The 27,556-nt window shown below is 40.0% G+C and overlaps 2 protein-coding genes across 4 annotated transcripts in view; one reads left to right on the forward strand and one right to left on the reverse strand.

Annotated features, from left to right (window-relative positions):
• INTS13 (integrator complex subunit 13) overlaps window positions 1-8,176 on the forward strand; it is a 30,784-nt gene extending 22,608 nt beyond the window's left edge. For 2 of the 3 annotated variants that reach the window (XM_080598313.1, XM_080598311.1), the window contains 7 exons: window positions 101-279; window positions 1,058-1,228; window positions 1,635-1,789; window positions 2,754-2,984; window positions 4,116-4,255; window positions 4,912-5,047; window positions 5,904-8,176. In XM_080598313.1, the coding sequence (XP_080454439.1) occupies window positions 101-279; window positions 1,058-1,228; window positions 1,635-1,789; window positions 2,754-2,984; window positions 4,116-4,255; window positions 4,912-5,047; window positions 5,904-5,943 (1,052 nt within the window). In that variant the 3' untranslated portion in view covers window positions 5,944-8,176. Of the gene's footprint in view, window positions 1-100; window positions 280-1,057; window positions 1,229-1,634; window positions 1,790-2,753; window positions 2,985-4,115; window positions 4,256-4,911; window positions 5,071-5,903 lie in introns of all 3 variants that reach the window. The other variant, XM_080598312.1, reaches the window with a different exon arrangement.
• Window positions 8,177-12,680: 4,504 nt separating this feature from the next.
• On the reverse strand, window positions 12,681-23,773 carry LOC308187636 (dystroglycan 1-like; the record flags this gene model as incomplete). The annotated part of the gene is made up of 4 exons (XM_080575803.1): window positions 22,087-23,773; window positions 20,860-21,878; window positions 19,360-20,159; window positions 12,681-14,008 (listed from the first exon to the last, which is right to left on the reverse strand). Exons 2-4 carry the CDS (start codon window positions 21,099-21,101, stop codon window positions 12,681-12,683), a joined length of 2,370 nt encoding a protein of 789 aa, XP_080431929.1. The 5' UTR covers window positions 21,102-21,878; window positions 22,087-23,773.
• Between the last annotated feature and the right edge of the window lie 3,783 nt (window positions 23,774-27,556).

The following is a 27,556-nucleotide window of genomic DNA, read 5'->3' on the forward strand; positions in this document are numbered from 1 at the left end:
AGTCTTAATGGCTAGGTAAAAACCTCTGCTGTGCGTATATAATTCTTAATATAAAATTGCAGCACATGGCAACTGATGAAACTGATCTCACTTCCAACAGGTCGTTCTGTTTTGTTGGAACAACCGCGCAAGTCTGGCTCTAAAGTAATTAGTCACATGCTTAGTAGCCATGGAGGAGAAATTTTTCTGCATGTATTAAGCAGCTCACGATCAATTCTAGAAGATCCCCCATCAATTAGTGAAGGTTGTGGAGGAAGAGTCACGGACTACCGAATTACAGTAAGATACCTTTTTCCTTTAAGTTTTTCACTTAAATGACAAGCAATGTTGTGCAATAGATAAGTGTATATGAAATGTTGGTGTGTTTTCTGGAAAGCCAGGCTGATTCGTGTGACATTGTGGTCAAACCAATTTTCATTGTATACACTGATGCGTATTTACTACGTAGTAGTAAGCCTGCTAACTGTTATGCCTGTTCTATAGAATCCTCTCTGTGTTGAGGAAACACTTGTTGCTTTATGCGCTATCATCATCTAAAGCTCGTTCTGATTCTGGAACGTTTTCTTGGCAAGGCTTTTGTGTGGGCTGGGGGGGTGCATGTAGGACTATATCCTGCTCATTATTTGGAGGCTAGATTGCACATGAATGAGTTGTACAATAAGTAGGAAAGATGGAGTTTTCAGCTTTGAACCCTGGATATGGAACAGGCAGTCAGCTGGCATTTTCTTTAACATTTCATTTGCATCTGGTATGTAAGCAGAAATGACTTCCAGAAAAATGCAGTAAAACTTTTTACCATACATGAAACGCCTTGCAAACCCAGAAGACGTCCTCATCAAAAACCCTGCATCAGTTTTGAACCCATATTTTTATACAACTGTTCTTGTGTTCACTCCAAAGAATGTCATGTGTGTTTGAAAGCTTTGGGTGTTAGGGTCAGATTTAGTGGTGGTGGTGTACGCAATTAATGAAAGGCAAGACTATGCTGTTTCACCCATTCAGTGAAAGCTACTTTGTTAGAGAAATTCCTAATTTTATCTTGTTTGGTTATCATTAGGATTTTGGTGAATTTATGAGGGAAAACCGATTAACTCCTTTTCTAGAACCCAGATATAAGATCGATGGAAGTCTTGAAATTCCATTGGAACGTGCAAAAGAACAGTTAGAGAAACATACTCGTTACTGGCCTATGATTATTTCTCAGACTACCATCTTCAACATGCAAGCTGTAAGTAACCTTGGGTTTGTAAACTTCTATTCTGATCTAGACTGAGTTTCAGCTTGCTACTCGATGAAATACTGACTATCTTACGAAGAATGATTTGCCAAAAAAGGTTTTATTTTAAGATTTATTTTCACTTAAATATTCTGTATTTAGTGTCAATATGTTATTACAATGTAATCTAAATAGGGTGGAATATTTTAAACTGGTTTAGCTGTACAGCTGCTGGGTTACAATGGGTAAAGACAGCAATGCCTCTGCATATACCTTTGAGAGTTATTACTAAATCCAGGATAGGCAACTTTGTTGTTGTATGTTGTTCCATGGTTACACACTTCATTTTTTCTTCTTCCTGTTTCTTTCCTGCAACATACAAGACTTTCCCATTCTTGACTTTTGTTTTGTATTGCAGGTAGTGCCATTAGCCAGTGTGATTGTAAAAGAAGCAATGACAGATGAGGATGTTCTGAATTGTCAAAAAACAATATATAATTTGGTAGATATGGAGAGGAAAAATGATCCACTGCCAATTTCAACAGTTGGTACCAGAGGAAAGGGTCCAAAAAGGTTAAATACATATCTTTTCATTGTTGGATGTTTCTCAGAAGTATTCTGTTTACATTGTTTTCATGCATGTTTTTAAATAGTGGCCAAAGATAATATGGAGTATACTAAATGATGTACATATGCAAAACAAATGCTGTGAACACTTTGCTTGCACCACTTAGGGGCTATCACAGTGATTGTGCTGTATGTTAGGAAGCAGAAGTTATTAACAAAAAATTGTGAGTGTTAAATATGAAAACAAAAATGACTATCAAGAAAGGTGAGAGACTGACACAAGCTAGGAGAGAGAAAGTGGAATAATGCCAAATGACTAAGAAGGGAAGCTTAAGCATATTATTAAAATAGTCAAATAATTTTGAAACAGTTATTTAAAATATTGGATTCTCCTTTAAAATGAACATAGAATATCCGGATATGTGTTCTTCCAAAGAAGACATACATGTACATTGTATTTCCAAAAAGGAAAATAATCTGCAAAAGATGTCAAGTGTCTACAAATTATTTCCAGCCATCCAATGTAATTCCAATTATTTGCATAAAAAAATAATTTGCATGTCGGTACCTGAGTGGCCCTCTGTGTATCCTAACAGTGCATAATGTGCCAGTTAGCAAACAATTGACAGGATTCAGAAATGCCTTTTGGCAGTGAGATCTCATGGATATTAAGAATTAGATGCATGTGGAAGTGGTATGTTTCAACTGAAACTTAACTCTTTGGATGTTAATTGAGAAAGGTTACATGATGTGGTTTCATAAGTTTCAGGGACAGTAATCCAAGGTGCATAGACCTGCAATACAAGAGAGGGAGGAAAAGCTCAAGGACTAAAATATACATACATACATACATATATATATATATTTTTTTTTTCTTAAAAAAAAGTCTAAAACCAGAATATTATCTATTCAATAGATTAATGATCTAGACCATCCTATGTGATACTTTTTTTTACCTGCCCTTGCTTAGAGATGAACAGTACCGGATTATGTGGAATGAATTGGAAACCCTTGTAAGAGCACACATCAACAACTCTGATAAACACCAACGTGTCTTAGAATGTTTGGTGGCTTGCCGAAGCAAACCCCCAGAAGAAGAAGAACGCAAGAAACGAGGCAGAAAGAGAGAAGAAAAAGAAGACAAGTCAGAGAAGTCAGGAAAAGACTATGAACAGGATAAGCCATGGCAAGAATCAGAAAGGTAAATTTTCTTAAGTAATATGAAAACATAGCATAATACTTTTTTTGCCCTGTTCCTCATCAAAGGGGAAAAGAATTGCTGTGAACTGGGGTTTCAATTTAACTTGTTCATGCTCTTAACCTTGGTTTGCTACCAGTGATTGTGGATCCCAAGGGCTTTTTTTGGATCAGTCACCATTAACAAGCTGGAAAAAAGTTTATCGTACAGTGTCTGCTTATCAGACTTGTTCAAGAACCATACTGCCTATAAAATATTTTTATTTGAAAAAGTTGCTGACCACTGAGCAGGACTTTGCAGTTAGGATAGTCACTGTAGGATTTTATTGTAACCATGATGCTCATTATACAATAGAAATATAAAACATAACTGAAAAATGTGGCAAGACAGTTGATTTCATTTGAACTGTAGAAAGCTTGGTGCTTAGGTAGTTAAACAATCCAGATTGTTTGGCTGGTCTGTTTAGTTGAACATCAGGGTTTATTGCCCTTGCACCTACTGTCTGTAATTCGTGTTAATTATTCTAACTTGTATAACAAGTAAGCATCTGTTTTCCCTGTTTCAAAACACTGTTCTAAAGCAGTCCAAATAATCTCATGGTAGTAAGCTTTTTGCATATATAGTTTTGTGCATTCTAGGATCTTTTAGGAGGACAGACAATTTCCCCTATGTTATTGTCAGTGTACTGATGACCTTCGTACCTTTCTGCATATGATCAAATCCATTTCTACAATTTCTTTTTGTTTGGCAGATGAAACAAAGTAGGGCCTGAGGTGAAAGCAATTTGATATAAATTTGGATCACATTAAAAAAAATGTAATTGTCTGTGTGGTGTTTGGTATATTCACTATTAGTTGATGATTTTGACTGAAAAGACTATCTCAACAAGTACAGTATAAATACTTTTAACTAACTTAAGTGAAATTATAGTAAGATCTTCCCCTTTTTTTTTAAGGCTTTATCCAGAGGATTATTTGGCTAGATTTCCCTGTTTTTCACCTATCACAGGGGATCGAAAGAAACTTTCTCATGACGTGGGTTGTGGGTAACTTTGAAGAGTACAGGAAGGTGCCAGGAATAACCTGTGCTGCTCTAGCATATCTTGCTTCACTGTTTTCCTTCACTATCAAAAAGGTTAAAAGGTCTTTTGGATCGTGAAAAAGAAGAATTAGCAGAAGCTGAAGTTATAAAAGATTCCCCTGATTCTCCTGAGCCACCCAACAAAAAGCCTCTAATAACAATGGATGAAATGCCTGTAGTAGAAAAGGCAAAAGGTAAAACGGAAGGATTACAATAGATATTCTTGTTCAAAAATTTAAGTTCATGTATCAGTCTATTTTTCTAAAGTAATGAGGTGAATCTTCTTGGAGTTAAATGAATGAGGAGAATTCTTAGTTAAATACTCAATGCTGAGAAACAGGCCTATGTTGAAAGGCACTTAGATATACTGCATGGGCCTAAAAAGAGGCATTTGGGTTGACAAGGGGGTTGGACAAATTTCTGCTGGTGCTACTTTGAGGTACTCTGTCAGAAATGGTATTTAAGGACAGGTACCAAAAACAACTCTTGCTGACTAATGAATATAAACATGCCTAAGATGTCTAGTTGTTGAAAGGGGCAGTTCTCACTGGGTTCTTTTTCTTGCTGAGCTGCTATCATCTGTCGTAACGGCTGAACTGATATTGAGATTCCACTTGTGATGCAAAATAAATCTCCTATAAATCAGTAGTTCAGCTGCTGTAACTCTGCATACATTGTATTTATTTAGTATGTATTATGAGGTTAATATTAGTGTTTTTAATATGCTGTACTACTAAAGGCTGTGACTTCCTCTAAAACCTTATAATGATGTTTTAAGAATTCAGAAATAAAATAATTTAAGTGAAATCAGTAACTAAATAACTTTAACTGTTTTTACATGCAATGTTAGGGCCAATGTCCTTGCTGTCTTTATGGAGCAACAGGATTAATACTGCCAACTCTAGGAAACACCAGGAATTTATTGGTCGTTTGAACTCTGTCAACAATAAAGCTGAACTATATCAACATCTGAAAGAAGAAAATGGGTTTGTATCAGTGAATTCAAAATGTTAGTATTTTAGTAGTACAAATATTTTAGTAGTAGTCAAATGTCAGCATAATTCAGTTACAGGATTAAGACGACTGCTTATACTTTTGAGGATTAAAATGTGGTGATATATTCCTTTGTCTCAGTATTGACAGGTGACTACAATAGTGTTCGCTTTTTAATTGTGTGGCCTGCTCTCATTGGTCTGTTTCTGTGCTGAGCAAGGTTGAATGCTGATAAAATGGTCTTCCCTGTGCCTTACTGATCATCCTAGCAGCAAAATTCTTAAACTTTCAGGGGTTAAATAGTAGCTAAGGTCAAATTTCTTATATGTTAGTCTGCTGCTTGCTTTAGCTTCTGAAGTAATATCAAATCTAAAAATATTGTAGGTAATAAAACAGCCGATGTCATGCTGTAATGAAATTGATAAGTTGTCCACGTTACACCAAAAATACTCAAACCAAACTTAAGTAAATAAAATGGTGAGAGTCAATGACTATTTGAAAGAAGGGTGAAAATGAAGATCTTGAAACTACTAAAGCTCAGATTTTAGAAATAATTTATCTGCAGTCACGTGAATATGGGCTTTTGTCTTGTGGTGAGGTTGATAACGAATAGACATTTGTAGTTGTTGCTGGAAAGCTTTGCAGAAACCTTTCCTTCGTGTACTGATTGCTGCTTAAAGTATTAAGAGAAACATTTGTATGTGTGGTGGTAGGGAGAGAAGGGATGGTTAGTGAAGTAAAAAATATATATATATACTCATTTTTAAAGAAGTTGTCTTTGATTTTTTTTCTTAATTTGTTGATTCTATTTCTAGTGATGATCCTTACTATCTTGTTCCTCTGTTTCAGGATGGAAACGACGGAAAATGGAAAAACAGGCCGGCAGTGATGATTGTTTCTTTGAACAGAATTTAGCCAAATTGAGGAAAAAAATGATGTTGGAATTGATATTAGTACCATTTCAGTACAATTTTTTAGTTGTGTTTTGATTCTTTTTCACATTTTTCTATTTTTTCTGTGAACTCTAAAATCAACATATCATACTTACTGAATGGTGTGCAAATAGCGTCTGTCCTAAACTATTGTACAGTCAGCTTTTTTAGTATGAAGAAAGCCTCCATTGCTGTGGACTAAATGAAATCATCAAATATGTTAATCTGAATTTAAAGTCCTTTCCCATAAGTATTTTCATACTTCAAAATCAGTGGTGACTGACTGTTCAAAGAACTTCAGTTTCAATCAATTGATAATTAACTGATAATATTGTTAATTTCAGATTATAATACTTTTATTTATAGAAAACTTCTCAGGCGTCCAGAATTATGGAAAAGACCGCACACTGAATACCTAGTCACTGAGCTGAGAATGTGTCAGTCTTAGTTTTCATGTAAGGGGTGGAGGGGGTGAGTGGTTTTAAAGACAAAAGTGTTGGCTTAAGGACTTTTTAAAATTTGTTAGAAATGATCTTTAGAAAGCAAAGCATTTCGGGTTGCTAAGCTGGAGTTGAGTCTTTGTTTTTAAAACAAAATAAAAATAAAACTTTTGCTAACATTAAATGATTTTTTTTGATGAAATATACACTCTAAACCACCTGTGGCTTTAGGTCTAAGCTTTGTAAACATCAAGGGGAGACTTATTCTGAATACCTGAGTATGGCTATGAAATGACAAAGTAGATGATCAGTCTTCAATTTATTTTTTTTTTTTTAGCAAAACCTCTTATTCTGTTAAAGGAGAGTAGAATTCTCAAACTGGAATACTCTTGCCATCTGTGGGTAATGTAATCTGTTTTAAGGTTTTGGTTTGGCTTCTAAATGGGTCAGCTTGAGGGGGCTGAGGAAAAATGAGTAATCTCTCCAAGCAGCTGATCCCTTCTTAACAGCAGTAGAAGAGCAGTGAAGGAAGCTCTGGGATACAAAATAAAATCCAGTTCAGAAACTGGGTATTAGATTCGCTACGTTTTCACCTGAGTTCAGTGGAGTTCTATCAGTCTTCTGGTCTGTTTCTATTGCCTTATTCTAGCCTGTATAAGCAACGGTGATCCCACAGCTTAATATTAGCTTACAATGATTGAAGACACCTCTGTGAGCTTTTCTAAAACTAAATTGATCATATTTTTCATCCAAAACTTTAAATACTATAGTTCACAATGACAGATCACAAATGTCATGCAAGTATTCTTGGTTTGCATTTGTAATAGGGTCCTTTCTTCATCTGTGTTTATACATGTACTGTGTACAGTTGCAAGGTGATTATTGAGCTATTGTGAAACAGACAGCAGATGTGATTTCTGAGACCTTTATTTTTACTTATTTGAAAATAAGATGCATCTCCGCATCTAGTGACATATCTGAAATGTTCTGATGGAAAACATTACCATGGAATTTTATTCTTATATCTTAAGTTTCTGGGGTCTGGTAGTTGGTGGTCTTAGTTTTTTGTTTTATTTTTTGTGAAGTGATGTTTTAGTGCATTTCAGTATGGATTTTACTCTTGTTTACTAAAGCGGTTTTGAAGTCTGGAACCTTGGGAGCATTGTAATTGTCAGCTTTCAGTAATGCTAGTCTAGATAGAGAAGTGCAACTAAAAAGCTTACCCTGTGTCTTTGGAAACTATATCTCCTGATGGAGACATTTCCTGATGTTCTATTAATATTCAGCTGTGTCTCTGTAAACAAATTAAATACTTTACAGGAAAAAAACAAACAAACAAAAAATGCACCTGCTTTTAAAGTATGTATTTAGCTCATTTAAGAATTACATTTTCCACTTCTAGAACATCTTTCAGGGAAGAACCTTAACTGAATAAATGAATGTGGCCCAAGGAGCTTTATTCTAAGTCCTTGAAGAGTCTTACTAAAACATGAGGTGATACAAGTGCTGATGTTTCTTGCAACTCAAGCTGTACAGTAATCCTTTAAGTTAGGTAAACTTCTTAAACCTGTACTCGTGCAGATTTTCTTTTTAAAGTCCTGTGCTGCTTCTGTAAAATGATTTAAAAACAAAAAATAATCCTGGTTCCTCCTCAGTAGTTGAGTTTGCACTAGAAATCAAAGATGTTTCTCGTTTGTAAATTTGAAGGTAAATTTCTTAAAGGGGTTAATAAAATTGATGGCAGACCTGCTCTATGCACTCTAAAGTTTCACAAACAAAAAAACAACACCAGCATAAACAAAAGCATTTTCAGCATTGCACTGGTACATTCCACACACCTTGTGCCACACCTCAAGATGGTCATTACCTGAAAGCTTCTAGTTCATTGGACTACACTTTTCCTCAAAAATCAACAACAGGACAAAGGAAGGTAACACGAAGACAGCAAAAGTTTGCCTAGGTCAGCTAAAATCAACTTCTACAATCAATGGCAAAAATGTTATTTCAGCATGTGTTTTAGTTCTGCACATATAGCCTAGCTTCATGCAAATTGATCAGCAGTTCTAATTAAATAAGCTCCTTTGAGGTGTAATATAATTTACCAACATTATGACTAGTCTTCTGACTACAGGAAATTACTGATGGTTTTTGACTTTTGCATCAACTTTCAGAGCTGATTTACAGCTGTCTGTCTTCTGGAACCTACTGAAGGAGTCTTCTGCAAGAATTTATATTTATCCAAAAACTACTCAACGCTAAATCTAGACAAATGTTACTAGTTCACGTGTGAAGATGTAAACCCTGGCACTGTCATGTCTGAAAACCATCTGCTGTCCATCCAAAAAAGAACATTAAGTTAGCAACACTTCCATATGTGTGGCTAAATAATCACAGTTCATCTGCTCCCGTGTATATATTTTAACTAAAGGTGGATTAGGTACTTGGATGTGGTTTAATCTATTCAAATACTTTGGTCCTGTAGCTCTTGATGCATTTGTGGCTAGTGAGCTGCTCAAATTCTCTTTCTGTGCCATGATTGCTGGTCGAGCTACACCATTGGGGTTGTTGGGTGGTGGATGGCTTAGCTTTAGAGAAAAGGCCAAAGTGAGCAGAGGCTGTGGAGACCTGTGTTGGTATGCCATGCTGGCATCGTGTTTGCAAACATTAAACTATGTGATAACATGAAAGCGTAGACCAGGGAAGAGCTGTTCTCGTCTCCCAGGTGTGGATCACAGAATCATCTAGCTTGGAAGAGACCTCCAAGATCATTGAGTCCAACCTCTGACCTAACACTAACATGTCCTCCACTAAACAATATCACTAAGCTCTATACCTAAATGTCTTTTACAGACCTCCAGGAATGGTGACTCAACCACTTCCCTGGTCAGCCTATTCCAATGCCTAACAACCCTTTCAGTAAAGAAATTCTTCCTAATATCTAACCTAAACCTCCCCTGGTGCAACTTTAGCCCATTCCCCTTGTCCTGTCACCAGGCATGTGGGAGAATAGACCAACCCCCACCTCTCTACAGCCTCCTTTAAGATATCTGTAGAGTGTGATAAGGTCGCCCCTGAGCCTCCTCTTCTCCAGGCTAAACCCCAACTCCCTCAGCCGCTCCTCGTAAGACTTGTTCTCCGGACCCCTCACCAGCTTCATTGCCCTTCTCTGGACTCACTTGAGCACCTCGATGTCCTTCTTGTAGTGAGGGGCCCAAAACTGAACACAGTACTTGAGATGCAGCCTCACCAGAGCCAAGTACAGGGGGACAATCGCTTCCCTGGTCCTGCTGGCCACACTGTTTCTCATACAAGCCAGGATGCTGTTGGCCTTCTTGGCCACCTGAGCACACTGCTGGCTCATATTCAGCTGACTATCAACCGATACTCCCAGGTCCTTCTCTGCCAGGCAGCTTTCCAACCACTCATCTCCCAGCCTGTAGCGCTGCTTGGGGTGGTTGTGCCCCAGGTGCAGGACCTGGCATTTGGCCTTGTTGAACTTCATACAGTTGGCCTCAGCCCATCGGTCCAGCCTATCCAGATCCTCCTGCAGAGCCTTCCTACCCTCGAGCAGATCGACACATGCACCTAACTTGGTGTCATCTGCAAACTTTTGAGGGTGCACTCGATCCCCTCATCCACATCATCGATATCGATAAAGATATTAAAGAGAACTGGCCCTAGTACTGAGCCCTGGGGTACTCCACTAGTGACCGGCCTCCAACTGGATTTAACTCCATTTACCACAACTCTTTGGGCCCAGCTACCCAGCCAGTTTTTAACCCAATGAAGCGTATGCCAGTCCAAGGCATGAGCAGCCAGTTTCTTGAGGAGAATACTGTGGGAAGTGGTGTCAAAAGCCTTACTGAAGTCAAGGTAGACCACATCCACAGCCTCTCCCTCAGAGGGACTTTAGATCAGTCCCAGATCTAGCCTTGGGCTGGCTGTCATATGCGGGTGGTCAGCAGCCTGCTGCCAGACCAGGTCCAGCTCTGCTCCGAAACTGAGGAATTTGGGAGCCTAATGCAGAATAAAGATAAATCAAGGTGACAGCATAAATGTGCCTTTTGAAACATTTACCCTCTTGTTGACTTTGCCTATGGGTGTCAAAATGTGTTCGGAGAATGAAAGGGGCAGGCACCTGTGTATGTGTCATTTCATGATTGCCTGAAAAAGCAAAGTTGAAATCATACCATCTTCAGAGCTGTAAGGTCAGTGATCTGGTGAGCTGTGGCCATCCACCCTCACCAGTAAAATCTTGTGGCAGATCTGGAAATGGCACTCTGTATATACCTCCTTTCCTTTCTACACAGTGATACTTTGAAAGCACAGTGTGAAATAGGATCAAATTCAAGAAAGATTTTTGCAGTTCTAAAGCAGCTTATACATTAAGATTGGAACTTGTAAACTTTTGTACAAACTAATCTGTTAAACTGAAAGAATTCCAAAATCTCTGAGAAGTTTTTACAAATTCTTTTACATGTTTTTTTTTCACCATCATCCTTCAACTGTGTCACGGATGGAAGCAGCGTAGAGAGCCACTCTTACTGAAGGATTGTAGTGGGTTTACGTGGCAAGGTTTTGGTAGCAGGGGGCCGTAGGGGTGGCTTCTGTGAGAAGGATCTAGAAGCTGCCCCATGTTAGGTAAGAGCCCCATTCCTGACCAGAGCTGAGCCAATAAGTGATGGTGTTTTGCGCCTCTGTGAGAGCATATTTAAGATGGGATAAATACGCTGTGCCACACAGCAGCTGGGAGAGTGAGAGGAGTGAGGAACAGCCTTGCAGGCGCCAAGGTCAGTGAAGAAGGAGGGGGAGAGGTGCTCCAGGCGCCGGAGCAGAAGTCCCCTGCGGCCTGTGGTGAGGACCTTGGTGAAGCAGGCTGTCCCCCTGCAGCCCATGGAGTACCACGGTGGAGCAGGGTTCCACGCTGCAGCCCGTGGAGGAGACCACGGTGGAGCAGGTGGACCTGCATCGACGGAGACTGCGGCCTGTGGAGGACCCCCGCCAGAGCAGATTGAGGCTGGACCTGTAGCCCATGGAGAGGAGCCCACGCAGGAGCAGGTGACCTGGCAGGAGCTGCTGCCCATGGGGGATCCAGGTTGGAGCAGTTTGCTCCTGAGGGATGGACCCCGCGGTACGGACCCATATCTGGAGCAGTTCTTGAAGAGCTGCTGCCTGTGGGCAGCCCACGCTGGATCAGTTCAGCAAGGACAGCATCCCGTGGGAGGGACCCCACAGCACAGGGGACGAGAGTGACCAAGAAGGAGCAGCGGAGAAGAAGTGCTATAGACTGACCATAACCCCCATTCCCCCGTTCCCCTGTGCAGCTCAGGGGGGAGGAGGTGGAAGAGGGTGGATGGGGGGGAAGGTGCTTTTGGTTTCTTTCCTTTGTTTCTAGCTTCTCTAGATTGTTAGTAATAGGCAATAAATCTTACTATCTCCCTACACTGCGTCTGTTTTGCCCGTCACGATAATTACTGTGCGATCTCCTCGTCCTTATCTCAACCCTTGCACCCTTTTCATCGTATTTTCTCCCCGTTCCTCTTTGAGGAGCAGGGGGGGTGAGAGAGAGGTTGTGGTGGAGCTCGGCAGCCCACCCAAGTAAAACCACCACAAGGATACAAGCCTGGAACTTGAAAAATGTAATTTAAAAAGTACGTTACACAATTGCCTAATGGGAAGAGAAGAGTTTCGTGTTAGGGAGTTACTGTTCCCTTTATACGTACTCTTAACCAAAAAAAAAAAAAAAGTTTTGAAAAGATTAAGGACAGTCTCACCCACGAGAGAGACAATTTCAGGATGCTTTTTTTTTTTTTTTTTTTTGAAAACACTGACCCAGTGTTCTAGGATAACATAGAGACTCAAGTGTTGCAGTGCATTTGAATTTCAGTGGAAACATTGGCTTTTGTGATGGTTCTCCTGATGATTTTTCTATATAAATTGTGTGGAGTCATAATGGAGTTAATTTTACTCAACCCTGGTTCATTCTCACCAGCATCAGCTTGGTATATGTTTTCTGGCTCTGACTGGTATGGACACATTGGTTTGTCCACCCTATCTATTGATTTACCTGGTATTTTGTTTTAATACTTACTTTCAGGATTCTGGTTTTGCTACTGCTACTGCATCAGGCATAGCATAACCAACTTGTGTTCTACATTAAATTGAAAAATGAATACTTAGACTTTTTTTTCCTGAGTAATAGGGACAGTACTTTCTATCATACAAGTTGTCTATCTCTAGACCTGCTCTTTCTGTCACTTAGAAGATGTTATCTTAAATCTGTGGATATTGCCCTGACCATCTTGGGTAGTCATACTCTCTTGATAAGGGGGTGGGAGTTGGTATTTTTGTGGCTGGGAAGATGGTGTGGTGTGGGACAGTCTCACTGATCTAGAATACTGCTCTTGAGAAGTGAGTGCTACCAAAGGTGGTATCCATAACGGAGGTGAGGGCGAACCCTGACACTCATGTACAGCTGCTTTGAGAGGCTGTAGGTCATCCATCGCCACATCGACATGGCTTAGCTGGGACTTGCTTGGAAACATAGACTTTGATCCAGGAATCTTCCTGTGGTACTTGCAAGAACAGTAAACTAATATGATCAGAACCAGTCCAACAGTGACACAAAGGCTGCTTAGTAAGGCAGATGGGGACACTCCAGTCATGGAGTCATCCCAGTCTTGAAGTGTAGGCTGTACACTGCTGTTGAAAGACCCATTGAATGGCTCTGTAGCAGGAACGCAGACTTCACTATATGAAACATTGAAGATGACATCAATTTTGTATTCTGGTAACATTGCTTGGACGAAGTGTGGGTTGACATATCCATCTGGCACTCTTAGTTTCCTCAGTGCTTCCTGGGTTTCCTCTTTTGCACACCACCTGTAAGGTCTGTTGGCGCTTGTACACAACGAACTGTTATACCATGAGATTACTGTGGACCCAAGTTTGAGAGCGGTCACTGTGATGTCTTTGGGATTGCCGGAGTTCAAATACAGGGAGAGCTTCTCTAGAAATAAACTAATCCTTTTTCTCTCTCTCAGGAAGGAGTAGTAGCTGTTTTCCGATCTGATGGTGTAAAGGTGGCATGGTACCCTTGGGGGCTTCAGAAGGTTGATGGTGAAGGATTGCCAGGCAATCAGTCCCCCTGAATCTGTGGCAGACAGCACGAATTCTTGAGGTGAATACTGGAAATCAATTTCAAGGGGATAGCCGTGCATGATCTGCTGAGATGCATTAAATTGCAGCCAGCTTTCTGATTCCAATGGAGAGCCATCAGCTGGGATTAACTTTAGAGATAACTGAGTTGAATTGCCATTTTCCTCATCGTGAAATGTGTTGGCAGATATAGGAAAAGAGAAGAGGCATCCGATAGTTGCTGTTATGAATTGAATTGAATGAACAACCTTTCGGGAATTGTTTGCTTGCCCTTTAGAGAGTGGTTGGGAAGGGAAGGAAAGGGAAAGGGCTATGAGGAAGAAATAGCTATCTGATACTGAATGATAGCAAAGAAATGTCAGCCTCAAAGAATTATGGAGCATGTTGGCGAGAAGAGACCTCTGGAGGTAATCCAGGCAACCTCCTGCTCAAGGCAGAACTGTAGCCAACACTAAATGAGATCAACCATGGCTTTGTCTAGATGAGTCTTTACAAATCTCTGGTATGAAGATCAAGTCTAGGTGACTTGCTTCATTACTGAATTAACCCCAAGTGTCTTCTGAGCCTCCTGAGATGCAGTTTGTGGCCATTGCTTCTTATTATATCAGCTATCATTTCTCAAATGAGAAGTCTTATGTTGCCCTTTACACTCCTCTTTGACAGACAATACCTTTTACAGATTTCCTTTAAACAGTACTCTGCACTGTTTTTCTTACATTCTTTCTTTTTGCGATGAATGTCGCAAATCATTCTTTCCTATGAAATGAGTAACTGATCACAACCACTTAATTCTGGCACCATCTTGGGAGTTGATTCGAAGATTTTAAAATATTTCTCTCTGATCACATCAACTTGACAATTTGTCAGTAATCTTGACTTTCTGTACCATCATTAAATGGAGATCATATACTATTCCTTGGGACATTTAGACTGAAATACACGGGTGATAACTAAACCCACTTTGTTTTGTTAATTCTATCTTCTATACCTGACACTAACAAGACCAATTCATTATATAATTGGAGGATAATCTCAAAAGCAATTAAAAAGAGTTAAAAACTTGATAAAACTTGAGTTTAGGTTTTAGTTCTGGATATTTTAGAAACAGAATTCATGTTTTCATCATAGAAAAAATTCAAATCTAAAATGTAGAAAACAAAAAGCTAAATTATCTTTTAAAATGTCTACATGATATGATAACTAATTAATAATGTCTTGTAAAAGAGAAGGAAGCTTTAGTTATTGTCCTTTATTTAGCCTGCATTCAACTGATGGATGGCATTTGTTATTTAAAAGAACAATGTGCTCATCACTTCACATAGCCATCGACCTGCGAAAGACAAAAGGGAATGCTGAGAACTGCCAGGGGAAATACTAGACTCACCTCAATTCTACTGAAACTTAAGCTTATAAAGGTAGTGTAAAGCATTGTTCTTGACAATTTCATGTGCTTTTGGGTGTATTTTTTGTGTGTGTGACTTTATAATTCTCTAGTTATGTTGAAGCTTATTTAGATGTGATATGTTTATTTAAACGCAACTGAAGATGCACAGCACTGTTACTTCTAGTGTAATATGTTAGTAAGGTCTTGTATAATGCCTTTCCAAACAATTAAATCTTAGTCTAATATTTTTACACAGAAATACCACAATATGTTTCTCAGATGATGTGCTTATTAGTTCATGGTGGCAGCCAAGTATGTCTCATTCTTGATGCTTTAAATATCAAAGAATAAGTGCAGTGTTCCTTCCTATTATTGTAAATGCTTACACTTTTTCTTTTTTCTTTTCCATTTTGAGTTATGGAAAGCTTCTGTAACCTTAAAGGCCTTTCCTTGTACAATTGGATGGTGTAGTAAAATCAGAGGGTGGATTACAGTCTGGAGCTGCCCTGCAGCAGACTGCATAGTACTCTGATACTTTGCCTATCAAAGACTCTAACATAGGTATCTTATTAGCAGAGCTCTCATCAGATGGCACCTTGATTTATGTTCATTACCAAATTTAGATTTACAGGACCCCAGGATCGTGCTTTCACAAACTGAGATCCTCAGAAAGTGCTCATAACTCAGAAAAGCTCATAACTTACAAATACAGTGTCCTCCTTGGAAACAGAAACGTTTCCTGAAGAATTAATACTTAGCTCTGTAAAGAATAGGTCCCAGCCCTGATGGCCAAGTGCTCTGCCAATAGATTCAGAAATTGAGCTTACATATGAGGTAATTATTAAAACATGTTATTGTTTCATCATCCATTGACAACACTGAACATGGATTTCTTGTTTGGGAATTTTATGAGAAGGTTTGTGTTTTCTTTATACTATTGAATCATGTCTAGCATAAAGAATAATTTCACCTTGATCAGGCAAACACTGGGTGTCTCAGCATCATCGCCCCACTTCTGGAGGTGGCAGATACTCATCCTGGGGCAGCGTTGCTTTGACAGCTATGCAGCTGCCCAGTTTGAAGAGCTCTTGTGAATGAACATATAAGCAGACACCAAGTCAACTGCAGGATGACAAAATGGTGATGAATTTGAAAAGGAAATCTGACTTGGATCAAGCTTGCTGACAAGTTTGAGGAGTAAGGAAGACAATGAGGACTTGGGGAGTTCCTGCAACCTGTGACAGAAATATTCCTTTCTTCCTGCTCCTTCTCTCTCTCATTTTCTTATATTTTGGAACTATTCACTTTGGAATAGGGACCAATTTGCAGTATCCGGTAAAGTGGCTCCCTAGGCTTATCATCAAATTAGTTACTGCCTAACATAAGTAATGAGGAGAGATAAATTGAAAGGGCACAAAGTTTAGGTCATAATACTTTGAATACTACATGAGTTGTAGTACAGGAGACAAGATATGCCTTGCAAGATCATTAAAAGAGATGACAGCTATATTCAGAAGTAAGATTTTTTTTATTTTTTTTTTTTACCTGGGGTTTTATTCTGAAGCTCTTGTGAAACAGAAAATGGAGGAAGAATCCATATACTTTCTGTGGAGTGCAGTATTTCATATGTAGGAGACAGCAAGGTGCTTGGACCATGGTGCGATGGTGGTACTGTCTGAACCAGCTCTGTGAAAACAAGAGCGTTATTTATTATAGTGTTAGGTGACAGATGGCTTGGATTTATGTAAAAGATCCTATTTTAGTAATTTACTATGTGGTTGGGAATACAGTTTAAAAGCTTTTATGGCATGTAATTAAAAATTCTTTGCCAGCATGGGAAGGCCCATGGGAAGGAGGCTAGAGAAGAAAGGGATGTGGAACGGAGTTTCTAGTGTTACAGTCTTACCTCATGTCTGGCTGTAAAGTGAGCTGGCCCAGTTCTGCAACTGATTTGCTGTGTGGCCATTGAATAAATCAGTATGTCTCTTGAGTGGGAATGCCACAGTCTGATTGCTCTGTCTTTCAGTGGACTTTGGCCACTGTGTTTTCTATTTTAATTTCCCAGCCATTACAATAGGGAGCACTGTAATGAAAAATAATATAACACTGTTGTAAAATACATTGAATGTCTAAGTTACTGCAACCGTTAGGCATTTATTTTAATAACTTGTAAATCACTATTCAATATTTTAGTCTGTTGAAAATGGTGTAGGATAAATGTAGTGTTTGAGGTGATGAAGATAACAAGGTTATATTTCCTGGCTGGGTAACGTTCAACCTCTCCTTTAGAAAATCTCTGAAGCCTTTATCAAAGTGGCTTCTCTCACTGGAGCAGAAAGATAGTTTTGAAAATCTCTGTACGGCACGTGCTCTCAAGAGTGTATCATGCAAGATACTGCAAGAGCAGTATCATGTTAGGGTTGTGTTGTCTATCTGGGCTTTGACAGATGGTTTCTTGGACACTTGATTACGAACCTAAATATTTCAGACTGCAGCCTTGCACTATGGGTATAGATGTAAGGTAGGTCTGGTAGAGCTTTAGAAAGCAGACGGTTCTGAACAGCATTTATGAGGTCAATGCATTAGAAATGGGGGCAGTGACTTTGCTCTAGAATGAAGGAATGGTTTGGCTCTGAATGCCTGCACTTAGTATTTAAGATCTACCATGTGCACCTTTTTACAGATGTAATAGAAGCTGATTCAGACACAATCCTGCAAACTCACCCAGCTGGTCCTACCAACCTACCATCTCTTGAAGTCTAGCATGCACTTAAGCCCGACTCAGATTCATGCAGTTGGAAGGGGAGAACTGTAAAGGATGTCTAGTCTAATTTTGTACTCTGTAGCATACTCAGCTACATCTGTGTCATTTCTGATAAATATTTGGTGCTCGTTCTTAAAAATGTCCACAGTGTTCCCTGAGCAATCTCATCAAATGTCGTCTTATCCTCGCTGTGAGAAAGTTTATCTAATGTCTAACATAAATCAACTTAACTGTAATTTAAGGTCATTAGTGCTGCTTCAGTTCCCACGGGATATGGAGAACACTTCTTTCATCTTTTCAGCAAGCTGTTACATAAACCTGCATCTTTCCTCAGTCTTTTAGATTTCCATTTGTGTCATTTTTTTTTTCTAGAATTCAGATGATCTATGTGTTGCTTAGGAGCTTTTTCAGTGGGTCCATATCTTTCCTTAGATAGGATAGCCAAAGCTGGGGTCTGATTGTCATTAGGGGAAATGTACCAAGTTGACAATATTACTTTCCCTTGCAAGGACACAACACTGTTGCTGATATCTCTAGCACAGTGAGGTCATGCTGTTGCAGATTAAATTATGTTGATCTATTCTGTCAGGACTCGTACAGTAGGAAATAAGATGAATAGAAAGTCAAATCTTAAACATACCTGGTATGGTACTGAGCAGACAAGAAGTGGCATTAAATAAAGTCACCAGAGGTACTTCTGTGGCATCAGACGTGACATCTGAGATTTTGTGCAACTCCAGGGTAGGCTCAGTGGCATTTGGCAAAACCATTCTTGTTCCCAGATCTCTGCCTGAATGCAATTCCATTGTTGATAAAATACCTGCAGACTGCATCTGTGTTTTGAGCATGCTGCCACCATAATAAGAATGTATATTTGTTGGTGTGGGTAATTCAGACACGTCAAAGCTAGAAAAGTCTACTGGCGGAGTAAGAAAAGGAGTGCTATTGGAACGGGACAGAAGGCTCAGGCTTGGTTCATAAGATGTTTCTGCTTTACCAGGGAAAGTGCTGTATAAACTGCTAGAAAAGCAGGCTGAGGTTTCAGGATGGAAATTCAACTTGGGATATAGGATCTGTGCTTCTGGCTGGATCACAGGGGAAGCTGTGCTTTTTTCTTCAGTGAATAGAAGCCCACTGGGCTGTGGGATACTCCTAGAAGACTTAGATAAGTATTCATAGCCATGAACCAATATGTGGCTTGGCCTGCTACTTGCTGGTGAAGGTGGAAATGTGTCATTGACAGGAGATGTGAAATCAGATGGATTTGTGGCTGTTAGTGAAGCATTTGGGGATAGAGACAGGAGTGTCCCTGGGGATGGGGATGCATTAGAAAGCATTTCAGATTTTGGAAAGTGGCTTTTTGCCTCATTGCTGTAATCTGGCACTTCTGATGTTGATGTTGTTTCTGGCAAAAATATATGAAATGCTGTCGTAGAAGGAAATGCCTCTGAGGTATGAGGCCATTCATGAAGAGTGTTTATCATCAAAATATACGTGGGTCTAGAAAACGGGTCTGTATTTGAAGTGATGTCCTGTAGGAGATGGATTCTGGATAGTTCTGATTTACTAGAATGGAAATAATAGTCTGTCTAAGGCACGTGAGGCTCAGGCTGCTACAAGGACATGCCAGAAGGTCTGATAGGCAGTACTTCCAGCTCAGTAAAGAGAAATGTTTTAGTAACCAGTGAAAGTGAAAGAAAAAATGGAGAATTAGCGTCACCAAACATTATAGATACTGTTGGGTTAGTTGGCATGTCCCGTGTTGAGTCCACGTTTAAGGTGACTAAACTTTCTTGACTTACAAGGTGGATAGCCTTGTAACTTGCTATTATTATACGCTCTTCATATAAACATGATAAACTCTGAGTAGGTGATACCACAACTTGTATGAGTAAGTGGCTTGGCACAGCAGAGGACAAAGGACTGGGAGCATCTTCCATAGCTGTTCTCTGGCTAATTCTAATTGCTTTTAATGTAGGTGTTGGTGTGATCATTAATTGCCTGTGCTGCCACCCTGGAGACTTTCTTTGATAACCACCTCTCCTAAGTATTCTCCAGCCAGTGATTTCATATCCTAGCAGCTGTGAGGGGTGACATGAATCAACATTGTGTTGCAGCACTTGGATGAATTTGTGGAGTGCAGCAAATTCGCCACACTTGACAGGCCAGGAGAGTCCTACATAATGGTTCACCACAAAGTCTATGTGCACAGTGTCTTCAGCCAGCACAGTCAGGTTCTGCAAGCTGCTGTGTGCCACATCTGTGTACTGCAACAGGGTTACCAGGGAGGAATCCAGGTGGAGATATTCGGCAATTGTGCACAAGATGTAGAGGCGTTCCTGTGCTTCCAGGGTTTCCACTCCAGTAGGGAGAATGATTTCGGCGGAAGTGATGGGAACTTCCTTCCCACACCTGTCAGGGTTGGTATTGAAAGTTCAAAATTGCATTGGTTATGTTGTTTATCTACCCCCCTCTTTTGTGAAGATACTTGTTTAAATTTAATCTGTCATATTATGCACATGCATCACTCAAAATCGCACCTCTTCATCCAAAACTTCCGCCTACTTGGTTATATTAATGCGCTCCATTTCATTAACTTCAACGACGGTTAAGTTTGATCCTCTTGCTTGTCTAGAGCACAGCAACATGGTTTGAATTCACCAAATATTATCATTGTTATGCTGACTTGAAAGTAATACAGGTAAGAGATTTCCAGTCTGATAGGAATCAAATGTAAGTATATGCAGAAAGAAGCCCTGTACCATCAGTGGAAGTAGACAGTGTCTTGCAGAGGCAATTGCTGGCAATGATGGGAACCTCCCACTGGGGAAGAGCTCCCATCCCTAACAGGATCGGGGGCTGGGTGCTGCCCTGATAGTTGCCACCTGTAGCATCAACACCCACTGCTACCAGGCTCCCAGTCTTCATGCCCATGCTGCTGCTCCTGAGCAGCAAAGCCTGGTGCCTCCTGCTTTGCAATTCAACATGCCCTTGTTCAACCTCTTTCTTTTTTTCTCTTTATTTTTTTTCCCAGCATCATACTTCCATAGTAGAAAAAGACCACCCTGTGTCACTTAGGGAGGGCTCATCTTCTGGGCAAAAACCTTTAAAAGCTGACAATACTCACTCGTAGCTCTTTGGCATGTGGTTCAAGCTTTCCTCTGTGTCTGGGAGTAAGATGCATGAATGAACAAAGATGGTGAACTTTACAGCAGCTCTCTGGGTGCACGTCCTTCCAGAGGCAGCTACGTTCAGCAGGTACACTCTACTCTCCCCTGCCATTGGCAGTCCCTGCAGAGTGCTTGTGTTGGGGTTGAAGTCCGACCATTTTGGCAAATTTGCACCGCTGGCTAAAGTGACCTGCTCCATAAGAGGAAGGATGACAAATGGAATTAAAAACAGGAGGTAAGCGTTCCTACTCTAGTTTTACATATCACAACTTCTAATTAGGAAAGAGAGAAGTTAAGGAACAGCTGGTTTCTAGAAAACAACACCACCTTGCTCTTTCTGTAGTTCTTGTTCAGTATTCCTTTAAATGCAGTGGCAACACTATGCTTCAAAGACCCCACGTTCTTCAGGCTGCAGGTAGATAACATACACATTGTACATGGTTTTTCTCTATTTGTTCACTACGTAACTGTTACATTGGCAGTGAACTGTGGTTAGATTTTTGCCATTCTTGACTATTTAAAATGCATCAGGGACGGAGACCTATAATGAGTTCATTCTAAACCTAAAGTGAATACCTGTTTGCTGCAGGATTGTACCAAGAAGTGTATTTAATAGTATTACCTAGTACTGAGCTATTGTTCCCCAAAAGGCAAATACTGGCACTGGATAATAGAATATCTTTCCCATAAAGAGAGTTGCATCTGGGATTCCTTGCAGGATCTTTATTTCTTCGCATGTGTTTTTTGATTCCTTGGCAACCACAGCAGCCGTGTTTACACAGACAGATGCCAGCATAAAGAGAAGAGGGAGTGCGGGTAAAGCTCGCGCCCCTGGGAGCAAACAGGACCCTGAGGCAGGAAACTCGCTGTCGGTGCCAGCAGGGCTTCTGCAGACATCCATCTTCATACAGCAGCTGTACGGGGTTGCGTCTGTGTGCCCTGCTAGCAGATGATGCTACTTCATTGCACTTCGGAGCTGTAGAAGAAGGGAAAAAACGAGACAAAAATACACACATATGCATGTGCACTTTAGATCAGCCTACTTCATCGTGTGGGGAAGCAGAAGGATGTCAAATGTGGCAAGGCTTTACACTGCATTCATTAGAAACCCGGTGGTCTGGTTGTTACAGGCCACTGCTGAATCTGGAATGGGTTATAGACTTGTAAAAAGCCTCTGTACTTACCATCACTACCCTATGTGGCTGAAGACTTTTCATGGGAAAATACCTCATAGCACAAAGCCAGCTCATAACGCTTTTCAACCCGGTTTCCTTCAGACCTGCCGTTGCTCCCATCAGTGCTTCTGTCCTGATAAAAGACCACTTGGTCTCCAGGAGATGAAATGCTACACTAGGGCCTCATCAGGGGGGCCTTCAACATATAGCGTTGAAGAACCAGATAAACAGAGCAGTAACCTGACCTGGCAGGGTTTTGTGGTATAGCAGCAGCAAAGAGAAACAGAGTATGGCATACAGCAAACAAATTGAAGGCAAAGACAGAGTCGGTATCCATCCCCTTGTAACATAAAGAGCTGGACTCCTGCTGCTTTTGCCTTACTGCATTTGCTTTGCCTTGCTGCATTTGCTGCTTCTTTTTTAGAGGAGATAAAAGCACTAATAAGTGGTAAAGTGGTTCCTGCAGGTGTGGAGCTCTCACAGACCTGTGAGTGGCTTCCAAATTCAACACCTTTTAGAAGAGAGAGGCATACCATATGCTTGGTCTGTCCTGCTTAGGATAGACTTATTTAAAAGCATGACAAAAAAAAAAAACGTAGGCAGAAGCACCAATATTTGCTAAACTAATTGATACAGCTGGGAAGACATGAAAATTCTTTTGAACCCAAAGGACTGAAGAAGCAGTGCAGTTAGTACTACTTTATTGGTATAGCTCTTACAGCAAGATGTCTTGAAAACCACAGTCCTCTTTGCATTGGCTTTACAAACTCAATGGCCATACATCTAAGAACGAGGTCTTGCTCTTCTGACCCATCAACAAGTAGTTTCTCCTGCTTGAGTGCATGATTTCAGCATGCTTTGTAGTATTTGCCAACCTTCCTGTCAGGCAGTGTTGCCCAAATCCCTTCCATTTTAGTGATAAGTGGAATATCCTTTGGACAGAGCGAGAAATGGTGATATTAATCAACATTCCTAAGTGTTCATGTGTAAAGGCAAAAAACTGTGTGATATGTTCTGAACCTCAATGTGGTCTCCTTGCACCCGCGATGTGTCCTACTGGAAGTATGCAGTACTCCGAACAGAAAATGAACTATGCTGCTGATAGGTGTGCAGAGCTCAGTGAATGTGCTTGAGGTGGTTAGCTGGACTTGGACAGAGATGAATCTGTAGCCAGCGAAGTCTGTTTTCCTTGCAACTGTGATTGGCTCCGAATGAATCAAAAGTTGTGCTTCTTTGATAATGCTCAGTTATAAAGAGAGAGAAGTTGCTACACTCAAATCTCCATTTATCATTGTCAGTGTCTCCCCTGTTACTTTCCTCTGCAATTTCTGAAAACATAATGGCATGTCCTAACTCACTGATTATGAAATTATGAAAAGAGTGAGTAGGTGGTAGGGTGAAGTTCCTGTTGGAAGATGAGAACTTGTATTCAGAGAATATAATTCTTATGCAAAGGAATGGGTGCTTGACAGCTGACTAATCTCTCCTAATGGATTTACCTCCTGAGAGCTTAGTAAGTATTGCCATGTAACCATGTATGAATCATCAGTGTGCTCTAAGATGATGGGAACGCTCTGAGATCCCTTGTTGCTGAGATCTGAAAGTGGTCTTATCCTCCTCCCAGAGGTGGAACTTCTGCCCCTGTCCAGGGATCTGAAGCCTCCAGCCCCTCCTGCAGTTCAGGGGACTGGAGATACTGGTGGGTGTTTCAGCTTTTAGGATCCTTCCTTAGTAACTTCTGACCTACCATCAAATATTATGTATTTGCTTTACAGTATCAGGTGTGGCAGAATATTCTCATATTGCATGCTATCTCGGGTCTCCAGATATAAACTAATTAAAACTTTGTGTGAATGTGCTAGGGAAGCTTAACACGATAAGATTTTAAAAAATTCTCTGACTTCTCTCTCACTTATAGTAAATGACACTTCCTATAATTCTCACTATAGTATAATTACTGAGCTCATAATTCATTTTTCTAGTGAAATTGTAATAGACACCTTTTGATAAAAACAAACCATCTAAAGTGTCATTCTATGGCCAAATGCAGCAAAAATAAATAAATGTAAATAAATATGACTTATCCAGAAGCAAGGAATCTTGGCTGAAAGTATTCCTGTCCCTGACAGAACCAGGAAATATCGCAAGTTTTATGGAATAATTTAATTCCCACATGATTTCCTGACGAGATTCAGTTGAACTAGGTATCTAGATAAGGTGGGTAAGTGTAATCCAAAGCATATCTCAATCAAACAGGATCTTTTTAGGGTACCAATAAGTAGCTGTAAAGACAAAAATAGCTTGCTTGCTTTGCTTCACTTCTAGCTTTAGACACAATCGTTTTTCTATGAGTCAGTGCTGCATTTACATGTATATGGTTCTGAAACTAGAGAAAGACACCCCTAAAACTGTAACATCAAAGAACATATTTGAAGGATGCGATTTATTTTTTTTTTTGAGACTCAATGATCAAACAAGGGAGGGGAAATACAAACTTATAAAATGGAAAGCACAATTGTCTTCATTTTTCATGCTGCACTTGTTTAAGGTGTTCTGCTGTCACTCGTGTTAAGAGGAAAAGGGGAGAAAATGCACGGTATTTATTTGTGCAGTGCATAGCAAGCCTGCCTGGGGGTTCTCATGGTCTCCTGCAATACCCCAAATACCCTAAAACTGTTGAATTTTAAGGATTCTACCACAAAGACAGTATTTTTTTGATAAAGTGTTTTGTTTGTTTGTTTTTTGGTTTTTTATTTTTATACTTACTGAAGCCCCAGCTCCTGGAATCAAGTAATTGTTTGGCAATTCTGACTTTCCTTTAGACGCATTCCTATTCCAAACTTCTTTCCTGATGCAAAGGGAATCTAGACATTTTTCCAGTGCCCCAGAAAACTCAGCAAGCAGAGGGTGACTTAGAAAAAATATTTTGGGTTCTTTTACGAGGTCTGGTTCAGTATTTTTTTGAATATCTGAAGCTGGCACTTTTGACAACTGTGGAATCCATACCTTGATAACACTAGGCCTGCAGTCTCAGAGTGGTTTGCACTGACATCACAGATGGGAAACCAGGTGGCGTTGGACAGTATAACACAGTTTTCCAACTTTTCCCTTTGACTTTCACCATGTTCCAAGAAGAGACTTCTGTGTCTGAGTTGCCTAGTAATGTGCAGAGAGATGCCTGCACCATGGATGTCAGTGCATGAAGTCTTATGCAAAATATGGGAGATGTTTTGATTTGTGTTTGGACTGCTGCAATATATAAATTGTCTGTTTCTAGAAGAGAGAAACATGGTAACTGGGTGTAAGGAAGGACAAAAATGTATGTGATGGGGAAAAAAAGAGCCTGTATGATATAGATTTTCTTGTTTTTATGGTGTCAGGCGTTGTGTGACAGACCTGCCAGACCTAGTATGATGATGGTAACACACCCTTTCTGTACAGGGTTAAAAAGTCTCAGGGCACAAGACACTAGTTCCCAAGAAATGTTCATTTTACATGACTCTTTATTAAATAGGCTCACTTCTAACAGCTCCTACCACACCCCACTGTCCGGAGGTAGGACTGTGTCAAAGGGGATGTGTGCTTCATATTTGGTCTGGAGGAAATCTTCTATAGCCACTGAGGGGTTGCTTCCCAACTTAGGTATTCAGTGGGATCAAATTGCAGACGTCTAGTGCGGTTTAATGTAAACTACGGAGAAAGTGAAATTTTTGGTGTCTGTGATAGCGTCAGAAGAAGAGGTTTCCTTTCATGATTTTTCTTCAAAATTAAAAAATAAAACAAACAAAACCCATGATTTTATGCATTTTTGAACATGCTACTGTTTATTATTGAGTTGCTACCTCAGGTTTTCATCCCTTTTTTTTCTTATTTTAAAATGAGTGAGGTAAAGAGTAGAAAGGATAAAGGAGAACACCATGAAGTCAACATCTGAGGGAAAGCTTCTCAAGCCAAGTCTTGCTTCTAGTTTCCATTCTGCTTTGCAGTGGGAAGTTATCTTCACTTCCCACCTCACTTTCCTCCCAGCCCCCCTGTGTTTCCTCTGAGAAATTGTCTATGTGGGAAAGTATAAACATGAAAGCCAAAGTATGAATTTATACTAGGGTTAAATTTGTTTTTACTACCCATGTGAACACTCTTGTTTTGCTACAAGCATTTTTTTTCAAATTATGGTTTTCTTTTCTTCTTTAAAGCTTAGCTTATAACATTGAAGACTGTTTAAACTAAGCTGGAAGAGGCTGTAGTAAAAAGACTCAGGCACTTATGCAGTTACAGCTATATATCTAGCAGATAAAACTTGCCTGCTCAGACAAGCCCTCACTATTTCATCTTAGATTTTTTTCCTAGGGAGAGTTTAAAAACTGACAAGAAAGAATTTACTTCAGTGATTTAATTTTCCAAAATGCTTTTATTTTTGTTTTCCTTTTCAGCTTCTTTGAAAAAAAAAATAAGTGCAACATTTCCATTTCTTGATGACCAGCTGTCTTCTGCTAAAACTTGAAAAGATACTGAAATTTTGGCCTTTTCAAAGTTATTGTCTATTTAATAAGGAAAAGTTCACTAGAATGGCTTGACTGAAGATGCTGTGTTGTAGCCAGCTTTTATTTTTAAAGTGCTCCTTGGGCAGGGAAACAGGAGAAGGTGCTAGAGCTGCCCATAAAGCAGGATTTTTGGCTTTACACATGTTAAATTCATTATGAGACCTCTCAGTCTTTAAAGGTCTCTGCATCTCTCTAGCCATTGATTAAAAAAATAAATAAAAAGCAAACCATGGGGCATCACTTCAAAAGGGATTTTAGTAATCATATTAGCTGATATTTTTCTAAATTGTCCTTTGTGGCAAATGAAGCTGCTGACTGAAATCTTTTGGCTAAGTACCACTCCCTTTTCTTTTTTCCCCTCTGCCCTTTTTCTGTCAAATGCAGGAGTCTGAGCAGAGCTTGGGTTTGTACAAACACTGGAGCAGGATGGAGGCTGGTGTGCCAAGTTCCAGCCTTGTGTGATGTTTCTTTTTTTTTTTTTTTTTGTAAAGGGGATGGGTTATGTACCAAACAACGAACACGGGGTTTATAATGGACATGCTGACAAAACCTTATTTATGCTGCCTGCTGTTGCTCCTGGACTCAGCTTTTGCATTCATCTGGCATTGCTGGCTTCCCACAGCACATTTTCAAACAAGTTGTTGTAATAACCTCATAATGTTTTTGTCATGCTCAATGGGCTCAATTTAGCCTTGCTCTTAGCTGATGTGACAGTTTGGGACAGAGCTCCCTTCCCCTGACATCAGCCCTGAATTTGACTCAAAACACTGTTAAATTCAGTGCTGTCCCTCCCTCCATTGCCGTCCAGAAATGCAGATGCTGTTGCCTTTTTACTTATGATGGTACCTATATCTGCTTTGCTGGAAAGAAAGAAAATCACATTCCCCCGTGATCAGAGGTGGGTCTTTCTCATAGGGAGTATTAATTCAGCCCTGCCT

The sequence above is a fragment of the Anser brachyrhynchus genome (assembly GCF_964034855.1).
Source record: "Anser brachyrhynchus genome assembly, chromosome: 1".
Taxonomy (NCBI): Eukaryota; Metazoa; Chordata; class Aves; order Anseriformes; family Anatidae; genus Anser; species Anser brachyrhynchus.